Below are 27,854 nucleotides of genomic sequence, written 5' to 3'. Positions count from 1 at the left end.
TGTTTAAAAAGCCATTTAAAGATTCTGGAGGGGAACCACCTGCAAATGACACCCCTCTAGAAAAAAAGTAGGACACATGTCTTCATTCTGGGTCCATATTGCTTATACAGAAGGGAAACCTCCCAGTTTCGTTTCATAAATTATGTGGTGGAAATAAAGAAACCTGACCACTTTGCTTATCCAGGACATGTACCATGCTAGAGAAATCCTTAAACTTGCACCATCTCAAAATTTAAAATATCACTTTTAGCCGCCTTTTTTTGCATTGATTTAAACTCACACACAAATAATTTCCTTTCCCTTTTTTTCCTGTAAGTAAAATGTCTGTTGGCAAAGGAGAAGCTGTGCTGGACATGAAGTTATGAATAAGGTGTTCAAGTGAGGCCATCCATTTTGGTTTCCAAACTTTCACTATCTTCAGAGAGGTGTTTTCTGTCAAGAGAGCAAAAGGCATCTTCTAAATCACTTGGATAGAGTACAATTATAATAATTGCAAAATAAATGTGGCTATCCTGCATAGAGCATAGTATATTGAACACATAGCATGAATCAAGCTCAGGTTCATATTTGCCGGCCTAAGTTTATCTTGCTTTTCCATTCTCTTAGATGGGAAATGGGGGTCTCAAATTGGAGTTCCTGTGCAGAATTTTAGGTCAGAAAAAGTCACAGCTTCTTTTTAAATTTTGAGCAATTTATTTCAATTAAATCCTAGAAGTGGCATATAGCTTTTGTCTTGTTTTTAATGCAAAAGAATGGCTGTTTCCCCTAAAATTGTTTCATCCAAGAGGAGTTGCAAACCCAGAATGAGAAATACAAAAGGTGATGCTTTTCAGTAGGCTAACATACTGCTGGCAAACTATCCAAAGTTGTATACTTTGTTTCAAAACAGGTATAGAAACAGACATTTCTATGGCAAGATGGCTGATTGCTGCAGATGAGAAGAAAGGAGATGCAACTGCCATTTTGAATCTCTTTTGGGGGAGGCGAGGGGTGCAATAAAACATATTATGTACTGCTACTTCTAAAATTATTTGATGCTGCTTTGATAAAATATATTTAAGGACTGGTAAGGTAGTTTGAGAGAGCCTCATTCTTTGAAACTTGTTTAGTTCTTATACAGTTTAATCACATTTTCAAGGTGCAGTCCTTGGGAGGGTAGCCCAGGGCACACAAGATTCTTTGACTCTTATCTTCACATGCCAACCAGGAGGTCTGCCCACAGAGGCCTCTTCAATGCAGTTGCGGAAATTTCCAATGGCAGAAAGAGGGCAGGAAGTGTTTGGGTACACAGTGAGGCAAGTTTAGATCCCAAACCCTTCGCATTCCCGTGACATGCCACTGGAAGGCGAGGGCGGGGGCAGAGGGGGAGTAGAGAAAGCCAATACTCCAGTTGGGGAACAAATTTTCATTTCCATTGCATCAATGGAGAGAAAAGCCCTTTTACCCAAAAAAGGGGGGTGTCAATGAAGTTCAGTGGAACTTCCTCACACATAGGTTTGTATAGGAATGAAGTCCAAAGAAAGGAGAAGATGGGGAGGAAATCTACATTTCCCCTCCCACCTTCTACCCTGTGCAATGACCCTGGGAATCTGGTTGTTCTTCTGCCTCAGTTTCACCCTCCCTCACTTGGATTGCTGTTTCAAAAATGTAGCCGCCCAAATAAATGCCACACTATGCAGCATAAGCTAACAGAAGTCCGTGGGGCTCGGTAGATAGTGTATCCAGAGTTGTGTTAGCCTCTGTGTGCGTTGCCAAAGGCCACACAACCGTTCATCACAAGTTCCCATTTGTACAATTAGAATACATTTGAGGGCAGGCTAAGTATTGCACCTCACAATCTTACCTAGCAAGAAAACAGTTCAGTATTGCAAAGCCACCTAAAAGTTTGCACCACCGGAAGTGCAATACTTACATTTTGTAAACCCAGGCTTTCCCTGGCTTCCATTTTTTTCCTATATTTCTTTTTAATACAGCTGGTTGTTACAATGGTGATGATCAACATAACGGCAAATATAGATAGAGATGAGGCAACTGCTATCACAACTGTGTCCTGTGTGGATCCCTTCTGCTCGCATTTTTCTCCAACATACCACCAATCTGCACCTACAGGGCATCTGCAAAGCATGGCAGCGGTTAAAGCAAATCACAAACACAATTCAACACACTGCAGCCCCACCCCCAAATTAAGCTCACAGGCCAGAAACCCCCCATTCTAAGCTAAATGGCCCACAATCCTTTTCACCCAGAAGTGAGGAACCTGTGGATCCCCATAGCTGAAATGACAAAACTGCACACAGTATCATGGAACTACAGAAAGGCATTTTTATATTGGCTGCTGGAATGTTCAGTCCAGCTTTAAATAATACGGAGCATGGAATGTGCTCTCCACCATGACCCCAGCACATCTTTCCTGGTGAATTAGCACTCATATATTAGTGTATGTATGTGAGGTTAGGATCTCCTACCCTACCTGGCATCTCCTTATGTTGGCATGCACTGCCTGTTGGTGTATAACCCAGTTAAGCGTGCTTAAAGCCTGTCTAATTCTGAGAATTGTAGGGAAAAAATACGTAGGCATTCCTTCCAAGCCCATACTGGATGGAGGGAGAAACGCAAAAACAGATGAGCATGAAGGCCTAAAATAGTTAACTCCCATGCAAAAAACCCACAAACATAAACCTGGACTGGATACCGTTACTTATTGTCAAAAACAGCTAAAGGAACATAGCAGATTATTACTGTAGTGACAAATGCGGAATGTGCACAAAATGTAGCACAACTGAAGTTCAGTTCAAAATGTCCTCTGTGGGAGTACCACAAGATGAAGATCTCAGGTTCTCTCACCCCACCCCACCCCCACTTCACACTGGATTTTGAAAATAAAGGATTGCTACACACGATGCCTCCCTAGAAGGAATTCCACAATATGAACACTTAAGAACACATTGCTTACCTGCAAACTGGCTTCCCCTCTTCAAGAATGCAGATTCCACCATTTTGACAGCCATAGGCCTCACACATACTAGTGGCTGTAGTTGGAGTGATGGCTGTAGAATTTGGCTGAGTTGATATTAAATGTGATATATCTGAGGTGAATAAATGAGGCAAAACATAAATTCTTGCAGCTTAACCAATACATCTTAAAGTATTTGATGCTATTACTTTTATTAAATTAGGTTTGGGGCTCAGAATTTAGAGATCTTTTGTTTATAAGCTTAATGGCAAAGGAACAAACCTTTTCCCATTATAAAACAATTTGAAACTATGAGTGATGTAACCTTTTGGAATAAATGTTAACCTGTGATTTTTGCTTAGATACATAAAGGTGTAATACAGAATAATACTTCAGCATTATGAAAATGGGATGCAGCAAATGTCACATGTCCCATCCTTCTTCTCTGGGGCAGCCATGAGGAAGAGTTGGAAAGCTTCCAATTTTAGACTAGTCACATTATGCCTGAATCCAGATAAACTGCCGTTTGTCTCAACTATGGCTAGTCAGAAAAAGCCACCTCTAAACCTTTGTTTATGCAGTTGGTTTCTTAAAATAAAGGATAGTAAATATTCACCACAGTTTGGGGTTTGGAAGTAACACTGTGTTTAACTGAAAAGTGAAAGCTGCTAAACTTCTCACAGCTGCTCAGGGGAAGGAGAGGGGAGACACTGAATGTTTAAGTCCAAGCCTTGCCCAGGTTCATTGACAAAAGGCCTCTGAGCAGCTATATGAGTTAAACTAGGGAAATATTACAAAAGTTGCAAGTTCCAATATGTGGCAGCTGCCATAAAGGTTGATCTATTTGCCTTTCGGAAAAATTAACGCCTCCAGATATTGGAACTCTGCATATTCAAATGACTGCCTGTCTAAGCAGCTCAGCATACATTTTGCAAAACATTTCAACCAGTGGCCATCAGCAGATTCATAAGCAATCAGGACCCACCTTCTAGTCTCAACTCTTAAGTGAGAGAGAAGAAAATATACAGAACTATTTGTTTTAGGGAGACTCCCATTGACTATCATGGGATTATTTCTGCTGAATCCTTGATACTAACAATATCACTCATAGCAAAACCCACATACCTTCCACTGTTGTAAGAATGAAAATACTATCCTCTTTAACAAACTCACGACTTTCAAGCCTTTGTTGTGTTATAAAGGAACTGAATTCAGTTGCAGGACCTCTCATGAATTCAGTGCCATTAGGAAAAGTAGCGACTATTCCTACGTTGTCTGGTCTATCATATACTATGAAAGAAGAAAAAATTAGTAAAGCTAATATTTTTGGTAGAAAAGGGGTTCAGCAAAATATGAAATGATACTAACTATATACCTTTTTCCAGCAAAATAAGAAAAAAAAAAAGAATGACTCAAGATTCTTGTGTAAGCAGGAAGACAATGTGACTCAATTAACTCTTGTAGGCTGTGAACATCAAGGCCCAATGACTATCTAAGCTGGGCTGTCATTTCCAACTGGGGCAGGAAAACTATGTAGCCTGGGTAATGCTAAAAAGTCCAAAGATAACCTTCTGCATGGGCACTGGCTGTGAGGATTTCGAATCCACAGTGGCACAAAAAAATTACCAACCTCTAAAAACATTTCAGTTCCAACCCACTAGGTCTACTGCTTGAAGGCCGCAAAACATTTGGAGAGGGAAGGTTTGGCATCTCCATTATTCATCTTCCTATTCCAGAGGTTCCCTCCACTGCCATCACTACCCCATTGGCTTTGTCTTGGTTCTCAGATGAGCAACTCAAACAAGAGACTGTAAGCGTCCTTATTGCCCAATGTTGGTCTCTTACTGCCATTTTTATCTCATCCTAAGGAGCAACCTAGCAGTTCGAAAGCACGTCAAAGTGCAAGTAGATAAATAAGTACCGCTCTGGAGGGAAGGTAAACAGCATTTCCATGCGCTGCTCTGGTTTCACCAGAAGCAGCTTAGTCATGCTGGCCACATGACCCGAAAAAACTGCGGACAAACGTCAAACGTCGGCTCCTTTGGCCAGTAAAGCAAGATGAGCACCGCAACCCCAGAGTTGTTCGCAACTGGACTTAACTGCCAGGGGTCCTTTACCTTTAAGGAGCAAGTGGAGGCCCTCCAGATACTGAGGCCCAAAGGAACCACTGGCCAGCTTTGAACAAAATGGAAAAAACCTGGATATCTCATGTTTAGTGTTTTAAAAACAAAACTTTTTGCTATCAACTTCCAGAGAGTCTTTAGTCCTACAATAACTGCACCCTGCTGCAGATAAATATATGTGAAAGGAAACATAGTGCACAATAGGGATTGGCTTAGAAATGCTGGCTTTATGTAATCCTGCCTTACCTTGTCCCCACCCATCACCATTAAGGTCTAGACCAGTGAGGTTATTATTACTGGCATCTGGCAAATATACTTGACTTATGCCAGAGGTGGCCTCCACATGTAGACTACAACTCCCATGAGTGCACTTATACTGAGGAGTCAACACACATGCCTTTGCTACCTCAGGGGAAATAAAGGATTCTTACTTCTTTTCAAGGAATGGAGCTGAAAGAGGAATGTGAATCCCGGGGGGGAGAAAAACAGACCGGAGGGCTAAATGTTTACCAGAGGAGTATAGAACACACACACACACACACATATATATATATATATAAATAAAGAGTGGAGAATGATGACAGCCACTATATACCATATTTTCCCATGTATAACACGCCCCCTGTTTTGGGGGACTCAAAATTAAGAAAATGGGGGGAGATTGCCGCCGTGTATAAGACTACCTCCCCTTTTTAAGACTTTTTTTTTTAGTAAAAAAAAACAAAACCTAATCTTATACACAGAAAAGTATGGTATTTCACAATGTCTACACAAGGAGGTAGTCGGCTCAACTTTTTTTAATATAGATTATTTTGTTTTGCATTATCTGGTCTGGGGGCAGTTTCTCATGCACCTTAGGAATTTTAATACACTACTGTTGGCGAAAGAAAGAGAAATAATTTTAAGGCATTATTGAAGCATATATATATATAACCATAACCATTAGGGTAAACTGATCCAAGTATTAACCTACCTAGTTGGCTTGGGTCTGTAGTTATACTCCTTTGATTTGACATACGTTGGCGGATGTCTGGATGTTGATCAAGCAGAAGCACTGTAGCTTGTTGCCATGCACAAGGCCACTGCAACCGGTCATCATTTGCACCAGAGATCAAGTGCAAATGTATGTTTAAATTCAATGAACTGGTGGGGAACAAACCAATCTGAAATGCATACCCTTTGGGAGAGTAAAAGGGTGGGCTATATAGTATTGTAGCGCTTGAAACCAGTTGAGTGAAATTTCTTATATGCCAAACATGGTGAGGGCACTGAGTTTCTGACAGGTTGATATCATCAATGGAAAGGCCTCCATTAGATGCATCGGATCCTTTTATGCCTTCAAATATTACTCGGAATTTACTTGCAACATTTAAAGACACATGGTGTAACTCCCAGTAGCCTGCAGGTGAACCTGGAAAAGAATAATGAGGTGCATTATATTGACAACATGTTTTAATGTTACACAAACAGATTTTCACATTCCCCATGAAATTTAAAAGGGGTTAAATGTTGAACAGTTCATTTAGTCATTCATATTTGTGTACTTGAGTTTTATGCAGGACTTATCCTTAAAGACTTTTCAGTGCTTCCCCTGACGCAGACTACAGTAGCCTGCCTCCTGACTGTGGTGGATCACAGGAAACATTACTTCACAGATCTCAATCTACTGGTTTTTAAATGTAATATATTTAACAGTTTAGGCTCAAAATACAATTTAAAAGTCCATCACTACAGTGTCCCATAATAATTTCAGATCAAGACTTCCATGGATCAATACAGGCCTCCTTTTTGTGGGGTTGGGGCACGAGAAATCCATTAAAAACACCATGGAGAACCCAGACCAAAGAATAAAATACTTGTGGTCTCAGAACTTTTCTTGTCAAATGTGAAATGTTAAATTCTAGCCTAGTCCTCACCAGCATAGTAAACTGGTGTATGGACTATACAGCTTCAAACTCTATATTTTTTAATTGATCTCCATTTAAAAAAAAAAACACACCTCCACATCAAAAAACTTGATGTTATGGGGTGAGGAATGTGGCTTAATCTTCTCTCTGACATGCTAGCATTCTATACAGAGGAACGTTTTGTTATTTTTAAACAGGAGCATGCAATAATTTGAGCCCCCACCTGCAGTCTAAAGTGATATAGAGTAGGCACAGATTTACTACCCCAGTGTTAACTAGAACAAGAGCGTATACATATTAAAAATAATGCTTTCATACCTTGTATCGTTTTTACAAGCCTTTGGGTACCATTGGGGTTTGCATCAGTGTATTCCTTGACTAAAACATTCAGCTGATCACTTTCACTTCCGCTGTTGTAATAATAGAATTGTAGGCACTGGAAACCTCTCTTGGGATATAGAAATCGGCTCTCTAAAACCGCTCGTTCTGACACACTTCCAGCACTGGTGTTAAAATGCATAAAGTAGCCAGTCTCTGTCAAGGAGAAAGAGAGAGAGGAGGGAAACTTTTAGAACTTCTTCACCCTCCAGACACTGGCATGGAACCCCCTGGAACTGTTGGTGCTTATGGAGACTCTGGTGTCTTTATGATATATGGCTTGTTTACACATATATGCAACCTGAGCCTACAATGGAGGGGTTCACAGGATTAATACCACAAGAGGACCTTGCTTCCCCCATAGCTGCAACCTTGGATTCAAACAGGAATCAAACATTGCTGTCTCTCTCTGTCTTCTCAGCTTGCTGGTTTGCTTCTAGCTCACATCACTCTACTCTCAACTCTGGTTTTGTCTTTCTAACCAGCTGTAATTTGGGGGATAGGCCCCACCCATTTGCCATCTCGCACAGATCCACTTCCTTTGTTACCTTAGAAACCCAGAACTTAGTGAGTCTCCTGAGCCCTGTACAGGTGTGTCTGTTTTGCTGGCAGACAAACTGGCTAAGTTTTAGAGTTTCTACTTGGGTGTCTGTTCTTGCACCTTTGAACTGTAGCTGATTCTTGTGTGGTAAGTGCAGAAGCACAAATTCCAGCTTTGTGTGCTCTTTTTCTAGACTCCCAGTTCCATCAGACTCTGCCTAGCAAAGCCTTGCTGGAAAGAGGCAAGTCTTTTTCAGTCTTCTTTCTGGATTTATGCTAAGCATTCCCCACTTCTCCTTCCTGCAGTTAGGACAGGAAGGAAAGGAATAACCCCCTCTTCACCTTGCTGCCTTCTTCTTATCAATTTTCCAACTTCTACTTTTCCAACTTCTACTTCTACTATTCTCCTCCCATGCAAAATGAAACATCACTGTGCAGCTTCCTTGGCCTGCCATAGTTTCACACACACCTCTCCTCCAGAACAACTTTCAGAATTAAATTACCATTTTCAAATATTTTTAAAAATAAATCACCAGTTCTTGAAAAACTCTAGTCTTGCCTCTGTTGCTCCCCTGTGTATCTTATGAGGACACTTCACTATCCAGGCTCCAACCCACGTTTATGCATGTTGTTCTCCAGCGTATTTTGGTAAACATTCTAGTTTATGGAACAGCTCTACGGAAGGGGCAACATCCTGTCTTCCCACAAGAACCAAGGTCACAGTGGGAAGTGGCTCCCCCAGCCATTCAAGTTCTGAAAACAGCTTAATTCCCTTAACATGGAAAAGTAGGTTGCAGACATGTATAGAGATACGACTTGAAATAATACGGTAAACATTCTAATTATCTAACAGGCATGGTTAACAACGCAATAGCAATTTATCAGCAAGTTAGTGAGGTTATGAAGATCAGATACATCCACAGAAAATACTTATCTAAGAGATAATCATAATTGCTGTACATTACCTTGGCAGATTCCAACATAGGTGTGATCCGTTTGTGGTCCACTAGGAACCTGGGTTATGCGCTGCCAGTCAGCATTATCTTCTGTACTTTGAATCATGCCACACACGTTTTCAAATTCAAAACTGCACGTCTCCATAAAGCTTAAAGACGAAGCTACCAGCATTAAAAAAAACAGAGCAGATACAGTGTTTGTTTACTTTAGTGGGACTATTCAGTCAGCTGCATCAGGAAATAGTTTGGACCCAACTAGATATGCCATCAGGAGATCTGTGACCCATTTGTACTTTTAAAATACAAAAGCTGCTGTAAACAGTGGCGAAGTAAACAGTCAAGGAGCCTGCAGGTGAGATGGCTAAACCCTTTTCCATCTCACTTTTTTCCTAATCTATATCCCCACCAGCTGCTAGCTGCCTTGTAGGAGGAAACCTGTCTGTCTGGTATTGTTTTACCTCTAGTAGACAAAACAGTTTTGGCATGAATGGCATGAGAGAAAGGTTAATCTCCCCTAGGACCATTGTTCCATATAATTCTCAACCTTCACCCGGCAACTGCTGTTAAACTTTTTTTTTTCAAAGTGGGAAATCCAATTACAGATCTTCTCATATCTCAATTAGTTAGAAAAACCACAATGTCAAAAGAACCAAACTCTGTTCTAACTCAAGGTGGGTTCACATCACAGAGAAGTTTCCGTTTTTCTGTGCATTTTAGTGCCCCCCCCCAGCTGTTCACAACAGCATGGCTTCTTTAGTATCTGATTCACATCTGTTGGGGGGGGTGTTGACAGGCAGGGATGTCTTTATAGTATGCAAAGGTTTTCACACCTTGGCTAGAGATAAATTAGGAATGGCCTGAGGACTCTGATTGCTGGTTTGGGAAATAACACATCAAACAGTAGTATTTTATAACAAAGAACAGGATATATACACATTTTGCATGTTGTCGTGTGAACACGGATTTAAAACCCAGTACTACACATGCAATGAATGCATGGTAACTGAAAGTGTGAACACAGCCTCAGTCACTCTATGATCAATCTTTTTTTTTTTTTTTATAAATATTTATTGAGATTTTTTTAAAATACAAAAATACAAAATGCAAAAATAATAAACAATATAACATGGATCATAACACATTTTTCAGAACTTCTTTGGACTCCCTCGCGTCTCCCACTCCCACTTACATCGTTGTAAATTTTTTCCAGCAATTTATCCTCTTGTTTATATTCTTAAATTTTATTCAGTTAATTTAATCTATTCTCCACAAATTTATGTTTCCCTCAATCTCACTTATCGTCAAGTTCAATCTAATTCAATGGTAGGCAATTATTTATGATCTAGCATCCTTCTTAGCATTCAACCAAATTACAATACTTTTGTAGATAAATCTTGAATTTCTTCCAGTCTTCTTCAACCCTCTCTTCTCCCAGGTCTCGGATTCTGCCAGTCATCTCGGCCAGTTGCATATAGTCCATCAGCTGCATCTGCCATTCTTCCAGTGTGGGTAGATCTTGGGTTTTCCAGCTCTTGGCAATGAGTATCCTTGCTGCCGTTGTTGCATACATAAAAAATGTTCGGTCCTTCTTTAACACCTTCTGGCCGACAATGCCCAGAAGGAAGGCCTCTGGTTTCTTAGTAAAGGCACTCTATGATCAATCAGTGCTATTAGCTGAATCCATAAACCACTTCAAGTAGAAGTAAATGAGTTTCATTTTAAAAGAAAATAAATAAGCTGGCTTGTTTTATAGAATGAGCAGTATCCTTCTTTCACTACTAGGACAATCAAAAGGACCTTTAAAGGGCAGATTTTGCACGCTCAGCAATTTAGTGTGTGGGTGTGGGTCTGTGTGTGTGTATATATATATATATATATATATATATATATATATATATGAAAGAGTCGGGTGGCACCTTAAAGACTTACACCTGTATTATGGCATTATGGCATGTGTTTTAGTGGACCACATTCCTAACTGAATTGGATGTAAGTAAAATCAACTGACCATATAATGACCACCAGGCCACTTATACTGCTTTTCAGCCTTAATTTTTTCTTCTTTCTTTGTTTAGCATCCTACCTGAGGAAGCAGTAGCTTCATGCAGAATCAAACCATTGGTCCATCTGGGTCAGGTGTAGTCAGTGCAGCACCTTTCAGTTATTGTTGCACTAGAATTCCTATCAGCTACGGTTGCCATATTTCAAACAGTGAAAAGTTGTTGAACTTTTTTTTTTTAGTTTTGCCCAAAGTTGTTGAGGTTTTTTGGGCAAAATCACTTTAATAAATGCAAAAAATGGCACTGCCAACATGCGCACCACCCGGACACTGCTGCTGACAGTGTCCAGGGAAATCCAGAAGCATGAGAACGTTATATCAGCCTCAGTCACATCAGGCAATCCCAAACAAACAATCCTGTGATCCTTTGCAGCGCTGGTTTCAGTTCAAACCACCAAAGCACAGGGAAACTTATGCTTACAGCAAATCCCACTCTGGGGTCTGCTGTAAGTGCAGATCCCAGCCAGCTTGCTGTAAGCACCAATCAGCCGAGTGGCATATACAGGCAGTCTGCTAGGGGTAGGCATTGCTTGCGCTAGAGAGTTCCTGACTAAGAGTACAGTCAATCCCAGCCACCTTGCCATAACCGCCAATCTACAGCCCTTACAGGAAGCCAGATGGAATCAGTTTGTGCTTCTGAGCTGGTAAGTGCTAACAGGAAGTTAGCTAAGGCGCCCATTTGTTTTCTGGCAGCTAATCCTCCACCTCCTCAAACCTGACATCACAAATTATGTCAGGTATGGGACAGGTGGGTGTGCTTTGGGGAGAAATGGCACTGGAAACCCAATGGGGACATGTGCTGGGCCTAATTGGGTCCTTGGGCTGGAGGTTCCTCACCCCTGTCTCAGATGCTAGTGGGGAATTTATTTGCTACTATGAAGCTACTGTATTCCCAGGCAAAAGAGCAGATTTAACTAACAGGCACTGCTAGTGGAAGCCTGTGCAAGCACTTCTGCTAGCACCAGAGGACTCTTCCCCTCTCCTCCCCTTGTGTGCCCCCAAAATTGGCTCAGGTGGAGGGTTGGGAGGAGAGGAGAGATTGTTCCACCAGTGCAAGCATCTCTGGCTGCCAGATGGAACAATCAGAAGAGGGCAACACTGAATTCGTCCCAAAGTAAAGTTCAGAAATGAAACCTAAGCAAACAAATCATAGAATTGTGGAGTTGGAAGGTACCCTGAGGGTCATCTAGTCCAACCCCTGCAATGCAGGAATCTCAGCTAAAGCATCCATGACAGATGACCAAAGGAGGCTGAAAAGATATGATGGGGTTTCAAACACTTACTGCAGTTGTAGAGTCGACTCAGCTTCCGGATATCATATTCACTGAAATCCATGCGCTGTCCAATCACATCAATGAAGGCTGGTATATTTGTTACTATTGTTGGTTCTGTTCCATTCCTGAAGGCATTTTTACTGTAGTGCATTACAGAGTTATAGTCATATGGGACATTAAGGAAGTCAGATGTTTTATCATTATATTTGTTGAAGTTTCCTTCCTTACCTGAAAGAAGCAGAAGAACTTACCACGGTGACTTATACAGATCACAATCCAGCCAAAGGAAAGCCCTTTTCAGTCCCACTGGTTTAGGTGACAGATAAGCACACTCTTCAATATCTCTCCCATTGCAATGTAACAAATTTATAATTTATGTGCTTAGCCTGCTGTCCCATCGCTGCTTCTTTGAATTCCATACAGAACCACAGAGTATTTATTTATTATAGTAGTTCCCAATTTACAATGCTTTGCAAGCAGAAAGAAATGAGAGAGACTTGATGCAGCAGGCATACACAGAATTCCAAATAAGTCAAGCTTCTTGGTAAAAGGAGAGGGGGCAGATGTAAGGTACATGTACAAAGAAACAGAAGTTTCCTGTTTTAAAGAGAAAGGGGAGTTTCTAGCTGGAGCATGGTGAAATTGGAGGTGCAGCCTGGAAGTAGATCAAGATGCAATTGTGGGGGAGATCACTGTAGAAGAGCCCCGTTTACCTTCACTCATGCTCTGCTCACATATTGAGAGGTAAAGCAAATATTCTAAAGATGCCGCAAGTGTGTGTGCCATTACCCAGAGGGAAACCTAAACCTGGCAGCACTGCCCCTTGAACTTTTCCCTGCTTGGAGGAGCAGGGAGTATATAACAATGCATCAAATTTTAGACATTGCCATCCAAGTCAGAAAGATTTAATGAGATTCAAGTTGAATGAGAAGCTGTACAGATGAAATCTATCAATGGTTTTAAATTAAAAGGAAGGTAAATTAGCTTACCCTCCTGAATTCTGTCTCGCATTATTGTGACATAATCATCTCGATCAGATCGTGACTGTTCATGCCAGAATCCCAGTGCATGAAGGAATTCATGCTCAATCGTCCCAATCCTGTCACAGTTGGCTCCTATGGAGAGTTCTTGCCTCCCTTTTCGGCGGTTTCCCACAGAGGACCAGCAACTGACAAAAAATGCAAGAGTGTTCAAAATCTGTGCTGTATACAGTCTTGCCCTAGTCTAATTATCCATCAAAGGGTTCACTCAGAGGAAACCCTTTTCACTTGGTCACACTAATTCTGCAAGGCAGAACTTGCAGAGACATTGCTTCTGCCCAGATTCCCATGCTGGATTGGGTACTGTGCATACAAACCAAAGGAGATGCACACCTGTACTTAGAGAGTTTAGAGAGAGATCTGAAACACCTTCCATTTGCTCTACAAGGCGTGAATGGTGATGGCATAAATTCCCATTTGCATTGTAAGGCCTTAAGCAGTGTACATGTCTTTATGACTATGTATCTAGTAAAGCTTTGGTGTGAAAAGATGAATTTTATATGATTATATGGTTATAGAATTGGGGGTTTGGTCTACATGTCATATTTAGGACCCCTCAAGGCCTGTGGTTTTACATCTGTAAAATGTGATTCTATAGCAGAAGGACTGACTGAAATGGTCAAACCAGTTCCTTTATTAAGTGAATGGGGCTAGCCAAGTCTGTTAAGTTATCTCTTTGCACAACTAAAGACTTGGTCAAGTATAAGTGTGTTGCTGTAGAAATGACTGGCTAGTGATGTTCCTAGAGGGGAACAGCCCCCACCCCCATTGCCTGGAGATGCGGTGATGATTGGTGGGTTTAGGAGAACCAGTATTGTCTCATAGTGAGGTAGATTTGGAAAGAGGCTTGACTTGCTCTCTGTGCTGAAAGCATCTAGAAACGAATGCAAAAGCGAAATATGCTGAGGTGCTAATGTTGTGAGCCCTTTCATTTTATGCTTAGTTAGTGTATGTGTGTGAATAACACCACCACAAAGATATTCCAGTGACCTTCTTTCAAAGGAAACCAAACCTGAAGTGTGTGCTGGCACCCCTTACATCTTTCATAACTTGGAAATCAGGGTGTGTTTAACAATATTGTATGTCTTGAAACTTTATTCATTCAGTGATTTGCCAGCTCCAGGTTTTGGGAAGGCCTTAAACAAGATGTCTTCAGTGCCTCCTCCTGAAACGAGCCCTTCTCTCTTTGGCACAGTCACTGCTGCCCGTTCACTTGCCTCCTTCCTCTGGGCTTAATCTGCATGGCCACCTCTAGAGGGAGAAGGCAAAGTGGGGTCCTCTTGCTCCTATCTCTAGGCAGAAGAATAGGCCATGGCAGCAAAGAGAAGCAGATTTCAGGAGTTGAGAGTGGGGAAGCAACTAAAGATATGGCCCACACAGGTACCAGGGAATACTGACTTCTGACATATAAGCCAGATTCACTGGGTTGTGCCCAACCCATTAATTTCAGTGGGTCTACTCTGCATAAGAGTAGCATTAAAATCAACTCAGCATCTGCAGAATGCCTACAATACAGCCGGAATGCCCATTGAATTATGTGCAGAAAGGCTCTGGGATAGAACAGGATGTTGAAAGTAAACACATGGTCACTTTTAGGAGTGTTCCATATGACCAAGCAGTCACACAGTAAGCACACATGGCAACCAACTATGCATGTCTGCTGTACAGCATCTTCAGTTTTACTATGCCATTCAGAAATGTGAGTGGATCCAAAACCCAGAATACACACAAATGAATTGCCATGAGGATCAGCCACCATATAGATCAGTGAGCAAACAGGAATGCTGTTCTCCAGCCTTTGTTTCTCTCACAGAGAGCCAAGGCAGATGGTTTAAATAGATCAGTATGGATCCGGCAATGTCCTCCAGCAAACACCATGTTTTTTAGAGACACGGGGAACATTACTCAATCCACCAGGCAAGCTGCTTCTCATAACTTGCTGGCTGTGTGGGCCATCCATGTAGGAGGAATTTTAAGTAGCCTCCACCCAGCCACTTATTCTGTTCAGCCCTGACTATGCAAAACAATGCAGACATGGATGAAAGGAAAACAGCAGCCTTTTGTGGTTAAGGGACTGAATACACCTATTGACATTCTCTCAGCGACTTACAAATTTTAAAATAGAAAAATACAATTAAAATAACAAAACAATAGAAACAAAAACAAGGAAACAAGGAAACAAGTAAAACTTACCCACCCACCCCCACATATAAATCCTTCCTCACTCAACTAAAAGATGAACACTGAGATGAGCTAAACATCACATCACATCACATCAATTAATATTAACTCCTTGCTTATGAATTTTGTAAAATTAGCTCCTGACTTTATCTGAACTTCAAAACAATAGCCAAAAGACCAGCCTCCATATCCTGCAACAACCTTTCAGAAAAACTTACAGGAAGTTCATGATCTTTTATCTCAGCTGATTCAGTTCTCAGAATCTGACAAACTCTGAACTTTGAACTCAAGGCCCAAACTGAAATACAAGTTTTATTGCTTTTCACAGTTGCAAAAATAATAATAATAATGTTTGAAGTTCAGCCAAATCTTAAACAGTTTATCACCTTTGATTGGTCAAACATTCCTTTAACAAATGGACATTGAAACCTGTGATTTTGCAAGGCAATGAGAGTGGAATCGGGTTTTTTTTAAAGTATTTCATGCAGCCATTCCTGCAGACTATAAATTCATATTGGCTGGGTAAATAACTTTTATCACCAGTTTATCACTGTTGCTAACAAGCCACCATAAAAAGCAAGAACATACAGCACTTCGTAGAAAACAGAATTCTGGATAAATGTTATTTATAAATCTATAAACAGTCTACTCTTGTTCAGCACTCTGAGCAATGACAAGGAACTTTTGGTTGAAAGGAAGACAAATTCCAAGAGCAGACAAGATGAATAAGCAGCCTCTCAAATGTTAAAGTAAATATGATCCCAGCAGAAGAAAGAAACATACTGAGACTTAAGAGCTGCCTTGACTCAACACAGATTTCTTCATTGGTTCCCTACTTTTATCCTTTAATGTAATCCAAGCCAAAGGTTTGCAGTATAAATCACAGACGACTCCAGGTGACCTGTTTATTGAGCATTCAACCTAATTTGCTTGCTTACGCAGAGGTTACACTATGACTGTCCTTAACTGGGTATTCCTTCTGCTTTGCTTGCAGGGAGGTTATACAACAATGAGCATCGAAGCTGATTTGCTGTGCACTGCTTATACATCTTCCAGTTATTCATTTGTTCATCTCACTTTTCAGTGCATTTTCCCATCACACAAACTAACTGTTGTTTTTTCTAACTAGGCTTGCTGCATAAATCCCCTTTAACTGGGCAAACCTAAATTTCCATTATGCACTTGAATCCCTACCACAAAATATTGACAGTCTGGAGGCAACCATATAACTACTTTGAATGGGATGTACAAAATACTCTTATCAGCACAATGCCACAAAGAATGAATGTTGCACCAACGTTCAGGCTCATAAACCCAGAGTTGTGACTCGACCTGACAAACATCTCTACAGATAAGCAAAGTTTTAAAAACTTGGAGATTGGAGTTGGTGGGGCAGTGCCCCATTTGCCCTAATGAGCCAGTCTCCACTGACAGGCACAGATCTCGTATGTGAGACTGTACAGAGACTATGAAAAAGAAAGAAACATTACTTAAAAGGATGATTTCTCTTACCCACTCCCTTTGAAGACAGATATGTAATTTGCTTCGCCTTCCCAGGGTTTGAAATCAATACAGGATTTTAGGCGATACTGTTCAAATGCATTGAGGATCAGCCCCTTTGCATTCATATCTGGAAGAAAAAACAACGGATTGGTTATCGCTCACCTAAAGGAGCGCCCTTTCAGCTAACCCTCCACATAGCAACTGGAAACTCTGCTATTAGTACTAATGAGTATAAATTTGGTAGACTAATATAATTTAAATTGTTGGGAGAATTATTAAAGCCTTTTCAAATATGCCTTTAGCATAGGAAAGTGGACTGTAAATACCTATTTCAGAAGTAACCCAATTTGCTCTACAAAGCTCTCTTTTGCTTCCTTGGATTGTTTTGCTACAAGCCTTCAAGCTAAGCAACTAGTTCTATTTTCCAAGCCATTATACTCTGAAATGTACTGGGATCCAGTAGAGCTGTTTTAACACTGAGTTTCTGTCCTTCCTGTAACTGGCTACCGTCACCAATCTGGCTGCAGCATCTTATAAAGTGATAAGCAACCAGATCTTCACTGTTAATCCCAAATTGGCACTTTTGAGTTTGAGAGAAGGTGCAAGATAGTGACATAATTACTTTATTACTACAAGCAGCATACAGTAAGTGGAGTTTGTTGTAAATTTGGAAGTTGGGCAATCTTTTGCCTCTATTTCTTTGCATTGCTACTCTTACCCCAAATCTCTGAGCTGCTAAGACACGACAACTTTCATCAAGGCTTGGTTTCTTTTAGAAGGAGGTCACTAGAAGCTTACTGGTGAGTCATAATATTGGAGTGTAATATTTATACCCCTGTTTGTATACAGGCTGAGCTTAATGAGGCATAGCTTAAACATTCAAGCAGTCAACCCAAACCCACGGCTTGCGCATCAGACCTTCTAGGGTCCTGGCCAGAACTCTAAGATGTTTACAGACCCCAATTTCAACTCTTTGTGTTTCTATGCCTTTGCAAGTCTCTGTTTCAAAGTACAGTGGTACCTTGGGTTAAGAACTTAATTTGTTCTGGAGGTCCGTTCTTAACCTGAAACTGTTCTTAACCTGAAGTACCACTTTAGCTAATGGGGCCTCCAGCTGCCGCCGTGTGATTTCTGTTCTCTTTTTTTTATCATAAATTTTTATTATTTTTCAATACAATCATACAATTTTATCCAGATTTTAACTGATTTTAACAAAGTACAAATTTTGGTCTTCCTTCAGCTTCTCTGGTAATCATCCATATTTACCCTTCAATACGCATTCCTTTAATTGCATTGCCATTTGTCTTCCCTCCCTTTTCTATTTTCTTTTAACAATACCTCTTAAAATTTTACAGTGCTTCTTGAAACCCCACTAGCGTTGTTTGCACCTCACATATATTTTTCAGATAATCTATAATTTTTCCCCAATCCTCGATGAACTTTTGGTTTCGCACATATCTAATTTTCCCAGTCAGTTTGTCCAGTTCCGCATAGTCAGTCAGTTTCATTCTCCATTCTTGAATCGTCGGTATTTCCTCTTGTTTCCATTTCTGGGCGAATAAAATTCTTGCTGCCGTAACTGCATACTGGAAGAGTTTATAGTCTTTTCTTCTTATTTCTTTTCCTGTAATCCCTAAAAGAAAGGCTTCTGGTTTCTTAACAAAAGTATATTTTAACATCTTTTTCAATTCATTATATATTGCTTCCCAGAAACTCTTTACTTTCTTACATTCCCACCACGAATGGTAGAATGTTCCTTCTTTCTCTTTACATTTCTGTTCTCATCCTGAATCAAAGTTCTTAGCCTGAGATACTATTTCTGGGTTAGTGTAGTCTGTAACCTGAAGCATCTGTAACCTGAAGCGTATGTAACCCGAAGTACCACTGTATGCATTGTCCTGTTGTTCATGGTCCTTCTCCAGGCTATAAGAAAAGAGAATCTGGAGGAGTCATCTCTTCTGACAGCCCATAAAAATCTGATAGAAAACTCATAACTGCTTTGCTGACTCATGGCACATTGCTTATAATGAAAGATACAGTGGTACCTCGGGTTACAAACACTTCAGGTTACAGCTAACCCGTAAGTAGTACCTCGGGTTAAGAACTTTACCTCAAGATGAAAACAGAAATTGCGCAGCGGCGGCAGCAGGAGGCCCCATTAGCTAAAGTGGTACCTCAGGTTAAGAACAGTTTCAGGTTAAGAACGGACCTCCGGAACGAATTAAGTTCCTAACCAGAGGTACCACTGTATATCATATCTGTCCAAGGTTTGACTAAACCAGATGTATCCTTTACAACTTTTTGAATAGCGCTGTTACCTTCCACATGCAGGCCTAGCTGGTTTTATTTACAAGTTGAGCTTGCATTTTTATCAAATGCTGAAGTTTATTTTTCTCCATATTGCTGTATTGAAAGGTGGGTTTTGTAATATACTTTTTAAAATTGTTGGTAAAAATCAAAGTTTAAGAAATTATATCCCATTTGTTCTTATGAAGTAAGCCTTTTACCCCAAATCTTGGCAAATATACCACCAAAATTAATACTGAAGAAAAGAACAAATGTTCATACTGAAGGTTGCTTCTGCAACAAGTGATCTTTAGAAATTAACTGCCGTACCTAGGCTGTCCTCAAGGACATATGGAATGGTGTGAGGCCATCGATATTCGTTGCCGATAATGGAGTTACGTTCTAGTCTCTGAAAAGGAAGGCAAATCCAATAAATTCAGAGAAAGAAAGCACAAGAGTTGGCACTGTGACTCCTCTGAGTTCAGACTTTTGCTCTTTAGGCACCTGCAGTGTGGTGCATCCAGTTCCTCATTGTTCTTGCACACTGGGATTGGATAATTGGGGCTGGTCTGTTGGAAGTGCCTCAGTGTCGCAGAGTTGCAGCTATATGCAAGACTGAATATTCTGTGCACCCCTGGGATTTCTTTACAAATGTAGACTCAAGACTCAAGCACTGAATGCAACATTTCAGAAAGTTGCGCACTCAAGTGAAAACACACACACTACCTTCATGTTCCTTATAGCTATTACGAAAAGGTATTCAAATGTGTGCCTTCCGCATGGTGCAATTTCTGTTGCAGTAAAAAACACCTGATCTTACTCAAGTAGTCAAGGGCAAAGCTCACATGGTTTCCCAGTGGCAATCCTTGAAATAGTGTATTAGTCATAGGCATGAAATCAGTTTCTTTAGATGCTTCATTGTGACATCCCAGAGGTCTTTTGGAAGGCCCTTAACCTCACATTCCACATGTCATCGCTTGATATGCCAAATTAAATGGGGGTTTCATTGCTCCAGTTTTTCTCTGGGACTAGATTCACCCTAAAAAGAGTCAACAGCTGCTGCCACATGCTAAGTTGTCAGAGCAGTAGGGCTATTAAGTATTACAAGGTGTAAGATTTAACTGGGGCACCAAGTCACTGCCATCTTCTAGTATCCCTGCATCAAATTCCCCTGGAGGGTCGTCAGTACTTGTTGTTAACTTGGAAGAGTACCAAAGTAATCACAGGGAGTAAGAAACATTCTAAATTCTCTTGGACCGGATCATACCAGTTAGCTAATAAAAACCTTAGATTTATTAACACGAAGAACGCAGAATTCCAAACAATGAAAGAAAAAGATAGTATGTTTAAATCATTGCTCTTGCCCAAGTTGGTGGAATAGGCAGGCAGGTCTTATCTCACATGGTGCACAGGATTCATTTTTAGAAGTAATAGTTGGAATGAGGGCGGGGGGGACTGTATCCACTTGTAGTTGCAACATAGACTCCAGGGAGCATTGCTAACTAACTCCAGCCAGACATTAAGAAACGGCATTGTTTATACGGCCTTCCCTGAAACACTGAGGCAGTGGTATGTCTGCCTGGGCAAAAATCAACAATGGAACCACAATTTAATCTGCTGCATCCCAACTTTGCATGACACTTAAGTACAGGGTTATAACTTTCTTTGGAATCTTCTGACCATACAAGCCTGTTAAATACAGTGGTCTAATCATTGAACTGAATTGAACTATCAGCATAAGATTGGATGAGATGTACAGGCTGTAAATCTCTCTCTCTCACTCACTCTCTCTCTCTCTCTCTCTCTCTCACACACACACACACACATACACATACTATAAGATATACTGTAAACCTCTCCCATCCACTGTGGTCTGCACAGGGTTAGCATTTTTGCTTTCAGCGTTGTACTGGCATCTATCTCAATGCAAGGGAAATTAAAATGCTAATAATGGTAACCTAATGGCTGAATTGATTATATTCGGTGTCATGCTTCCACATTTTTACAGTACTCTTTCCTCTTTTATTATCTCAGACATTCTATATTAATTCCTCTCCAGACACTTCCAGTTATAGCTCCATAAAGAAAACATTTATAGCTAATAAACAGGGTTAATAGCTCCTCACTCTGATGGAGCTCTTGTAGCCTTAGGCATCACATGGAGGAGGAAGCTCCTGGCTCAACCTCAAGGTCTAACTTTCCCAGCCACTGGACTGATGTGACCTTTATGCCCATCTCATCCTTCCTTTCAACTGCCTGGTGTAGTGCAATGCTAAAGATGTAGCAGTCTCCATCGGCAAGGCACCAAAAATAATAAAGTGTGAGGAGTAGAAGGATGGGAAGCTTCAAAGGGGCTGCAGTGAAAGGCGGGCATTACAAAAACAGCCAGGAGCTTCATCAGGAAGCTATGAAGCAAGGGAAGATCTCAGACTAGGGCAAAATCCTATCACCTTTTTACAATAGGGAAGCATGGGCTCATCATCCCCAAGTTAGCAGTCATTTATACTGCTGCTTGTCATTTCAACTCACCTCATCAAGTTTGATATCACCCTCAAACAAGTTCAGTCCCAATGCTAAAAAAGAAACCCACAGAAGGTTAGTGCATTTTAATCCATGATCACACACACACACAAACACACACACAGTATTATAAAAGACAATAATAATTAAAACATTAGGCTGAAAAAACCTTCATTGATATCAAAGATATCTTGATCTATTCCACTGTCTTCATTTCTTTCTGAAAAACAAAAAGAAAACAGAGATAGTTGCAATTATAGCCATTATATTTTATCCAATACAACAAGCCCTGGCAGGGCATCCTAGCAGTGGCATACCAGGGTGCAGAGGTCAACGGAGCCCACCATGCCATCTCAGTCCTTGCTGCCGCCACCAGAGCAACCGCCTTACCGGAGCCAAGCGGGCTGCGCTGCACCACCTGCCCGCCTACGCAGAGGGGAGCCCAGCTGGCCAACACAGCCCTTGGGTCATCCCAACCTTATAAAGTGGCTTGAGGCTGGCAGAGTGATGTGGGAAGGATGCAGCAGCCATGCACCCTTTGATCCCAGTCTCCCAAAGCGAGGGCAAGACTGGGATTGAAGGCCACATGGCTGTTGCTTCCTGCTCGTGCTGCCCAGCCAGCCTTATGAGGCTGGGATCCGATCTGCATGATTTGCCCTGTGAATCATTCAGATCTGATCCTATCCTCACAAAAAGCAGCACAGGCTGACAGGGCAGTGTGAGGAGCCAAATGCGCAACACCTCCTAAAACAATGTGCCTGGGGCTATTGCCTCCCCCCCACACACACACACACTATGCCCCGGCATCCTAGAGGCCATACTTTTCTGTGACTGTTCCTCTCCACAGGGGGAGAGAGAGGTCCTTCCACAGAGAAGGGAGATCAGACCTTGTAAGCCTCCTCCATGAGGCTGCAGAAAGATGCATAGCCAGTGTTTTTTTCCCAATAGAGCCCCAATGTCAAGAGGTCAAAAAGGAAGCATGCGGAAGTCATGCTAGGAGAGGTTTTGGATTTGCCAGATCCTAATTCTTTTTCTTTCTGTTCCCCCAACACAACTCTGGAACCAGGGACAAACCACACCAGACCTGGAACTGATGTAGCCCCTCCAAGGTGATAAATGGAAGGGCAAAAGTTGTTCAGAAGGAAAGCTCCTGGAACTGGGGTGCGGGGAGGGCAGAGAAGGAAAAACAGACCCCACCTTCCATCTGGTCAGTGCACACCTTTGGTTCTCCCCACCTCTGTATTGTTCTAGAAGCATACCTATTCAGAGGCAAGTTCCACTCAACTCAATGGTACTTAATTTCCAAGTAAATACACTTAGGATCAGAATGTCAATCTGCTAACCATAATTATAAATCAGCTTTTGAGTCTGCTGTGTTCATGAGCAGCTGCTTTTGTTGCCCCTATTTTGTTACAATTAGTAAGATACAAAATAGAACTCACCCTGTAGTTCTTGAACAGGCTAGAATAAAAGAAAGGAAGAAACAGTCAGATGTGCAATCTGTTCTTTATAGATTACATGTGATACCTAATGGCAAGTGCAGCCATTCTATCAGCCAAATTCATTTGGCAAGTTTTGCATCAAAAGTTTAAAGTCAGATTCAATGCAATATTATACACCTATGTTTTTCTGTGCATATATGAAAACATGTTCTACCTGAGACATGGGACTAAACCCCGTTTCTTGCTATATTTTAAAAATATTGGTTAACCATTGCTTTCTCTTGTTGATATATTTATATATTAGAAACTGTGGTGATAATATTCCTGATGGTGTGCTTAGCAATTGCGTGGAGCTGGGATTAAAATTCCTAATACTCATTCTATCACAGAACAGTTTAAGAGAATTTCTTTTTCCATAATCCTACAATTGCTCAACTGGAAAGGAAGAGGAACTAGTGTTGTACAAAACAAGAGAATGGTGTGCATATGGAGGTGCAAAAAAGACACAGCATCATTTCCCAGGCCTCAGCTCAAGAAAATCACTATAGCCTGGATTAGGTGTTTAAACAAAATTAAATATTGGTCGGTAGGATACTGGGATATTATACATAACCTAGCATATATGAAAATACTGGATCCTTAAAATATATTCATTACCCACACTTCATAATAAGGATATTAAAATAGCTGGTGTGCCGTTTGTCTATCATGTTGTTCTGTGGATACAACACTGTGGTTTATACTAGCCTCTTGGACCATACAGTTTAGCCAGTTTGTTATATTAGAACACATACCATTATAATAAGTGGGAGGATACAAGTAGAAATAACACTATGGTACAAATGTTATTTCAGATATTTATTCATTAACAACTTATAACAATGCAAGCTTCTTTTTTTGTATTTGTATAATTACACTTTGAAAACTTTTAAAATTGTTTTAGCTTTTGATATACAAAACAACTACTCTAAAATAGGGGACAGAACACACAGGCTGCATTTACTGTGATGGGAACCAACATATCCTGCCCCTAGGCTCATGCACATCCCCCTTCTTTTCTGGCATAGATAAAATTAACCACAGTTTAGGTTAAGCCACAATGCTAAACTGTTGTGTAAGTTGGAAGTAAAAGCTTCTGATCTCATCCTTGTGGCTGCACCAGAAGTGAAGGGAGGGAGAAGCATGCAGTCTTGGGCAGAAGTTAACTCCAAAAGAGTGATTTGTGTCAGAACCACAGCCAAGGAGAAAATGATTAAACTCTCCCTCCCCACTGCAACCCCAATAATTATGACCCCTGGCCTCGATTTACAGAAACTATTGGCATTTTTTAAAAATATGCACATTAAATACAAATGTGCTAATTCACTCTAATCCTTAAGAATTAAAGTATGCTTTTTATTGTCTTACCAGACAGCAAACTATCTGCAGAATAACCCCGCTCAGCAGCACATAAAATAGCCACAAATCCATGATGTACAACTTCAGTAAGAGCTGTAATCTTTTAATTTTTGTGCATTTATATCTAGAGTGCCATCATAAATGAAAACTTTGACCTTTGTATTGCAGGTGTTTGATATATACCTTTTGACAGAATGAAGCAAGAGGGCATTTCAACTTTTTCATCGAACATCAGTGCCAGAATAAAACGACTGTTGATTGGTCTACTTCTACCTTTATATATTTCTCATTGGATAAAGATGGTGGATGTAACCAAATGCGATGCCTCAAACGAGGTATCTTCACGATGAACCTAGACAAAGACTCAGTTATTTGAACAGCCACATTCAGCCACATTCCCACATTCTGGGAAACCCAGAACATTTAGGGGAAGGACAGCAGGGATCATTCCATTTGGGAAGCTGAAATGCTTATGCTGACAGTATTTTGGACACAGTACATTTAATTTCTCCCCTCCTCAAAATCTCTTTGGTTACCTTGATCAGCCTAGTTCTAGGATCCTGCTGATCTTTGTAGAAGTGAAGATCTTTATTTAGAAGCCAGTCTTAAAATCCTTCATCGGATTTTGTCTGTGTTGCCTACATTTCTCTTCAGTTATTGTTATGGGAACACCTTGGTCAGGATCACACTGCAATTGACTCCACCCCTATCAGTACTATTACGTGATGGCTTATCCAGATAGTTATGGGGTAACTATTCATCAACCTTGATCATTTTTCAGTGGTGACCCTCTTTTTCATTAACTCCACTGAAATAAATCTGTTTCCTGCCGATGACTAGAAGAGGAGCTCACCTTGGCCCTAGCCTGGAACATCTCCCAGGAAGGGAAGAGAACCCTTGCAGTTATGGCTATTTGACACTTGCAAAATGGAAACTGCCAATCCTACCTTGTCTCTTGAGTAAACAAAGTGGGCACAGCATCCAAAGTTTGAGAAATACAGATTATGTCTAGCATAAGAGGATCCATCTCATTACAAAGGCGTACATCTTCAATGCCAGCTTTTGGACCTTTCAAAGTGCGACGTTCAAAGGCTGTTTGTGTTTCGGTTGTCATATTGTTTCAGAAAGCATAAATTAGGGTAGGTTGGCTTTGAAATGGAAACTGAATGAAATTACTCCCCCATCCCTACTCTCAGGTAAGTGTATATATAGGATTGCAACCTTAATGTGTGTGATGAAGTAGCAGGCTGCTATGTTAGAGAGAAAAGTAAATGCTAAAAAAATATATCCATAGATCAAATAGCCCACAAAGAACAGAATAAATTCCAGTTGCCAAGCAGATAACATGAATGAAATTATTGCTTATACTGTAATAATTTACTACCTATGTTGTACTTCTCCCTTAATCAAAAGCCAACTGTTCATTCTTTACTTCTCTCTCCCAGCAGCTATGAAGTGAGTTCAGCATGGTTATTTTGAAAGAAAAACACTCAGCTCTCAATTTGTACTTTTCCTGTATTGTTTTTTTAAACAGTAGAAGCCACATAATTCGGTAGAAAAAGGGCAATCAATAACCTTCTCCAATCAACTTCTCCCACATTAACAAGAGAAAGCCACCAGATTCAGAGAACTAGTAAATGGGATCATAAAACTGAAAATGGAATTATAGGCACATGTAATCCATGCAATCAGTCTAATGCACATAGCTAGACTTCTGCTCATAAAACCAGTCGAATGAAATTGAATTAAATACAAAAACTGCAAACTGCATCAGTGCATTTTTTTTATATTAGTCATTGCCATATATTGCAGATTGCCTGCTTTCTTGGATATAAGCTGCTTTGTAGTATGCACAAAAGGTTAAAGTGAAGTTTTAGCATTACTTTCTTTACCTGCAGGCAATTTTGCACTGCTCCTTGGAACGTGGGGGGGGGGGGGTCTGGACTCAATGAAGCACACCTTCCCAGCCCTTCACAAAGCTGTGCTGTGGCAGAGCTGTCAGGGGCAGACTTTGGTCTTTCACATTTCAGCAATGCCGTGCGAAGACAAAATTCAGCCCAACACACACACACACACACACACACACACACACCGCCTCTCACCTTCCATTCTGCTCAATTCACAATGTCATAGTTGCAACCCCCTGCAGCGTCCCATAGGCTTGGCACCCAGTGTGGCAGAACCAGCCATGCTGCCCTAAATTCGCCTCTGGAGCAGTTTCTAGGAGTATCTCAGTGCTTAGCATTAGACTGGCGAGGGAAAGGGCTTGTACTCACTATAACAGGCTGATTCTTGACCTCATCATCTAGTAGACTTTTGTTACAACAGTTTTGATGGGAGGATTCCCCAAACGACTCAGGTTACTGGCCATTTCATTCCCATAAAATGTTCCAAGTCAATGTTGAAAAACTGGAAAGGCTGGGGGAGGGGGAATAGCCAGGGGGCAATCTAGTTATGTATCCACAGTGGTGTACCCACATATGTGCAATAATATAATAATAATAATAAATTTTATTTATATCCCGCCCTCCCCAACCAAAGTCAGGCTCAGGGTGGCTAACAACAATAAAACAGTACAAAAGTACAACACAAACAACACTCTAAAATCATTCATTATAAAATTAATTCAAATCAAGCCACTGGCAACCATTGGGCCAGAGCTCCACGAAGATTGCCGAGGGAGGGAGTCAGGCTGTGCCCTGGCCAAAGGCCTGGTGGAACAGCTCTGTCTTGCAGGCCCTGCGGAAAGATGTCAAGTCCCGCAGGGCCCTAGTCTCTTGTGACAGAGTGTTCCACCAGATCGGAGCCACAGCCGAAAAAGCCCTGGCTCTAGTTGAGGCCAGCCTAACCTCTCTGTGGCCTGGGACCTTCAAGATGTTTTTATTTGAAGACCGTAAGTTTCTCTGTGGGACATACCAGGAGAGGCGGTCCCATAGGTACGAGGGTCATAGGCCGTATAGGGCTTTAAAGGTTAAAACCAGCACCTTAAACCTGATCCTGTACTCCACCGGGAGCCAGTGCAGCTGGTATAGCACCGGGTGAATGTGATCTCGCAACGAAAACCCCGTAAGGAGTCTCGCTGCAGCATTCTGCACCCGATGGAGTTTCTGGGTCAGTCTCAAGGGCAGCCCCATGTAGAGCGAGTTACAATAATCCAGTCTGGAGGTGACCGTCACGTGGATCACAGTGGCTAGGTCAGGGCGAGAGAGGTAAGGAGCCAACTGCTTAGCTTGGCGGAGACGGAAAAATGCCGCCTTTGTTAATAATAATAATAATAATAATAATAATAATTTA

General features: G+C 41.1%; 1 protein-coding gene across 2 annotated transcripts; it reads right to left on the bottom strand.

Moving 5' to 3' along the window:
- On the bottom strand, window positions 1–27,022 carry MEP1B (meprin A subunit beta). Of its 2 annotated transcripts, none has more exons than XM_079982690.1 (15): window positions 24,744–27,022; window positions 23,163–23,181; window positions 21,890–21,940; window positions 21,730–21,773; window positions 19,531–19,609; window positions 16,924–17,041; window positions 13,180–13,358; window positions 12,200–12,418; window positions 8,867–9,019; window positions 7,302–7,517; window positions 6,050–6,487; window positions 4,079–4,243; window positions 2,954–3,086; window positions 1,913–2,114; window positions 1–432 (listed from the first exon to the last, which is right to left on the bottom strand). In XM_079982690.1, exons 1-15 carry the CDS (start codon window positions 24,783–24,785, stop codon window positions 418–420), a joined length of 2,073 nt encoding a protein of 690 aa, XP_079838816.1. In that variant the 5' UTR covers window positions 24,786–27,022; the 3' UTR covers window positions 1–417. The 2 variants fall into 2 exon arrangements, with proteins under 2 accessions (XP_079838816.1, XP_079838815.1); XM_079982689.1 differs by lacking the exon at window positions 24,744–27,022 and adding an exon at window positions 24,570–24,670.
- Window positions 27,023–27,854: the final 832 nt, after the last annotated feature.

Source organism: Podarcis cretensis (genome assembly GCF_951804945.1).
Source record: "Podarcis cretensis genome assembly, chromosome: 7".
NCBI classification, from domain to species: Eukaryota; Metazoa; Chordata; class Lepidosauria; order Squamata; family Lacertidae; genus Podarcis; species Podarcis cretensis.
This window is presented reverse-complemented; position numbering and strand designations above follow the sequence as displayed.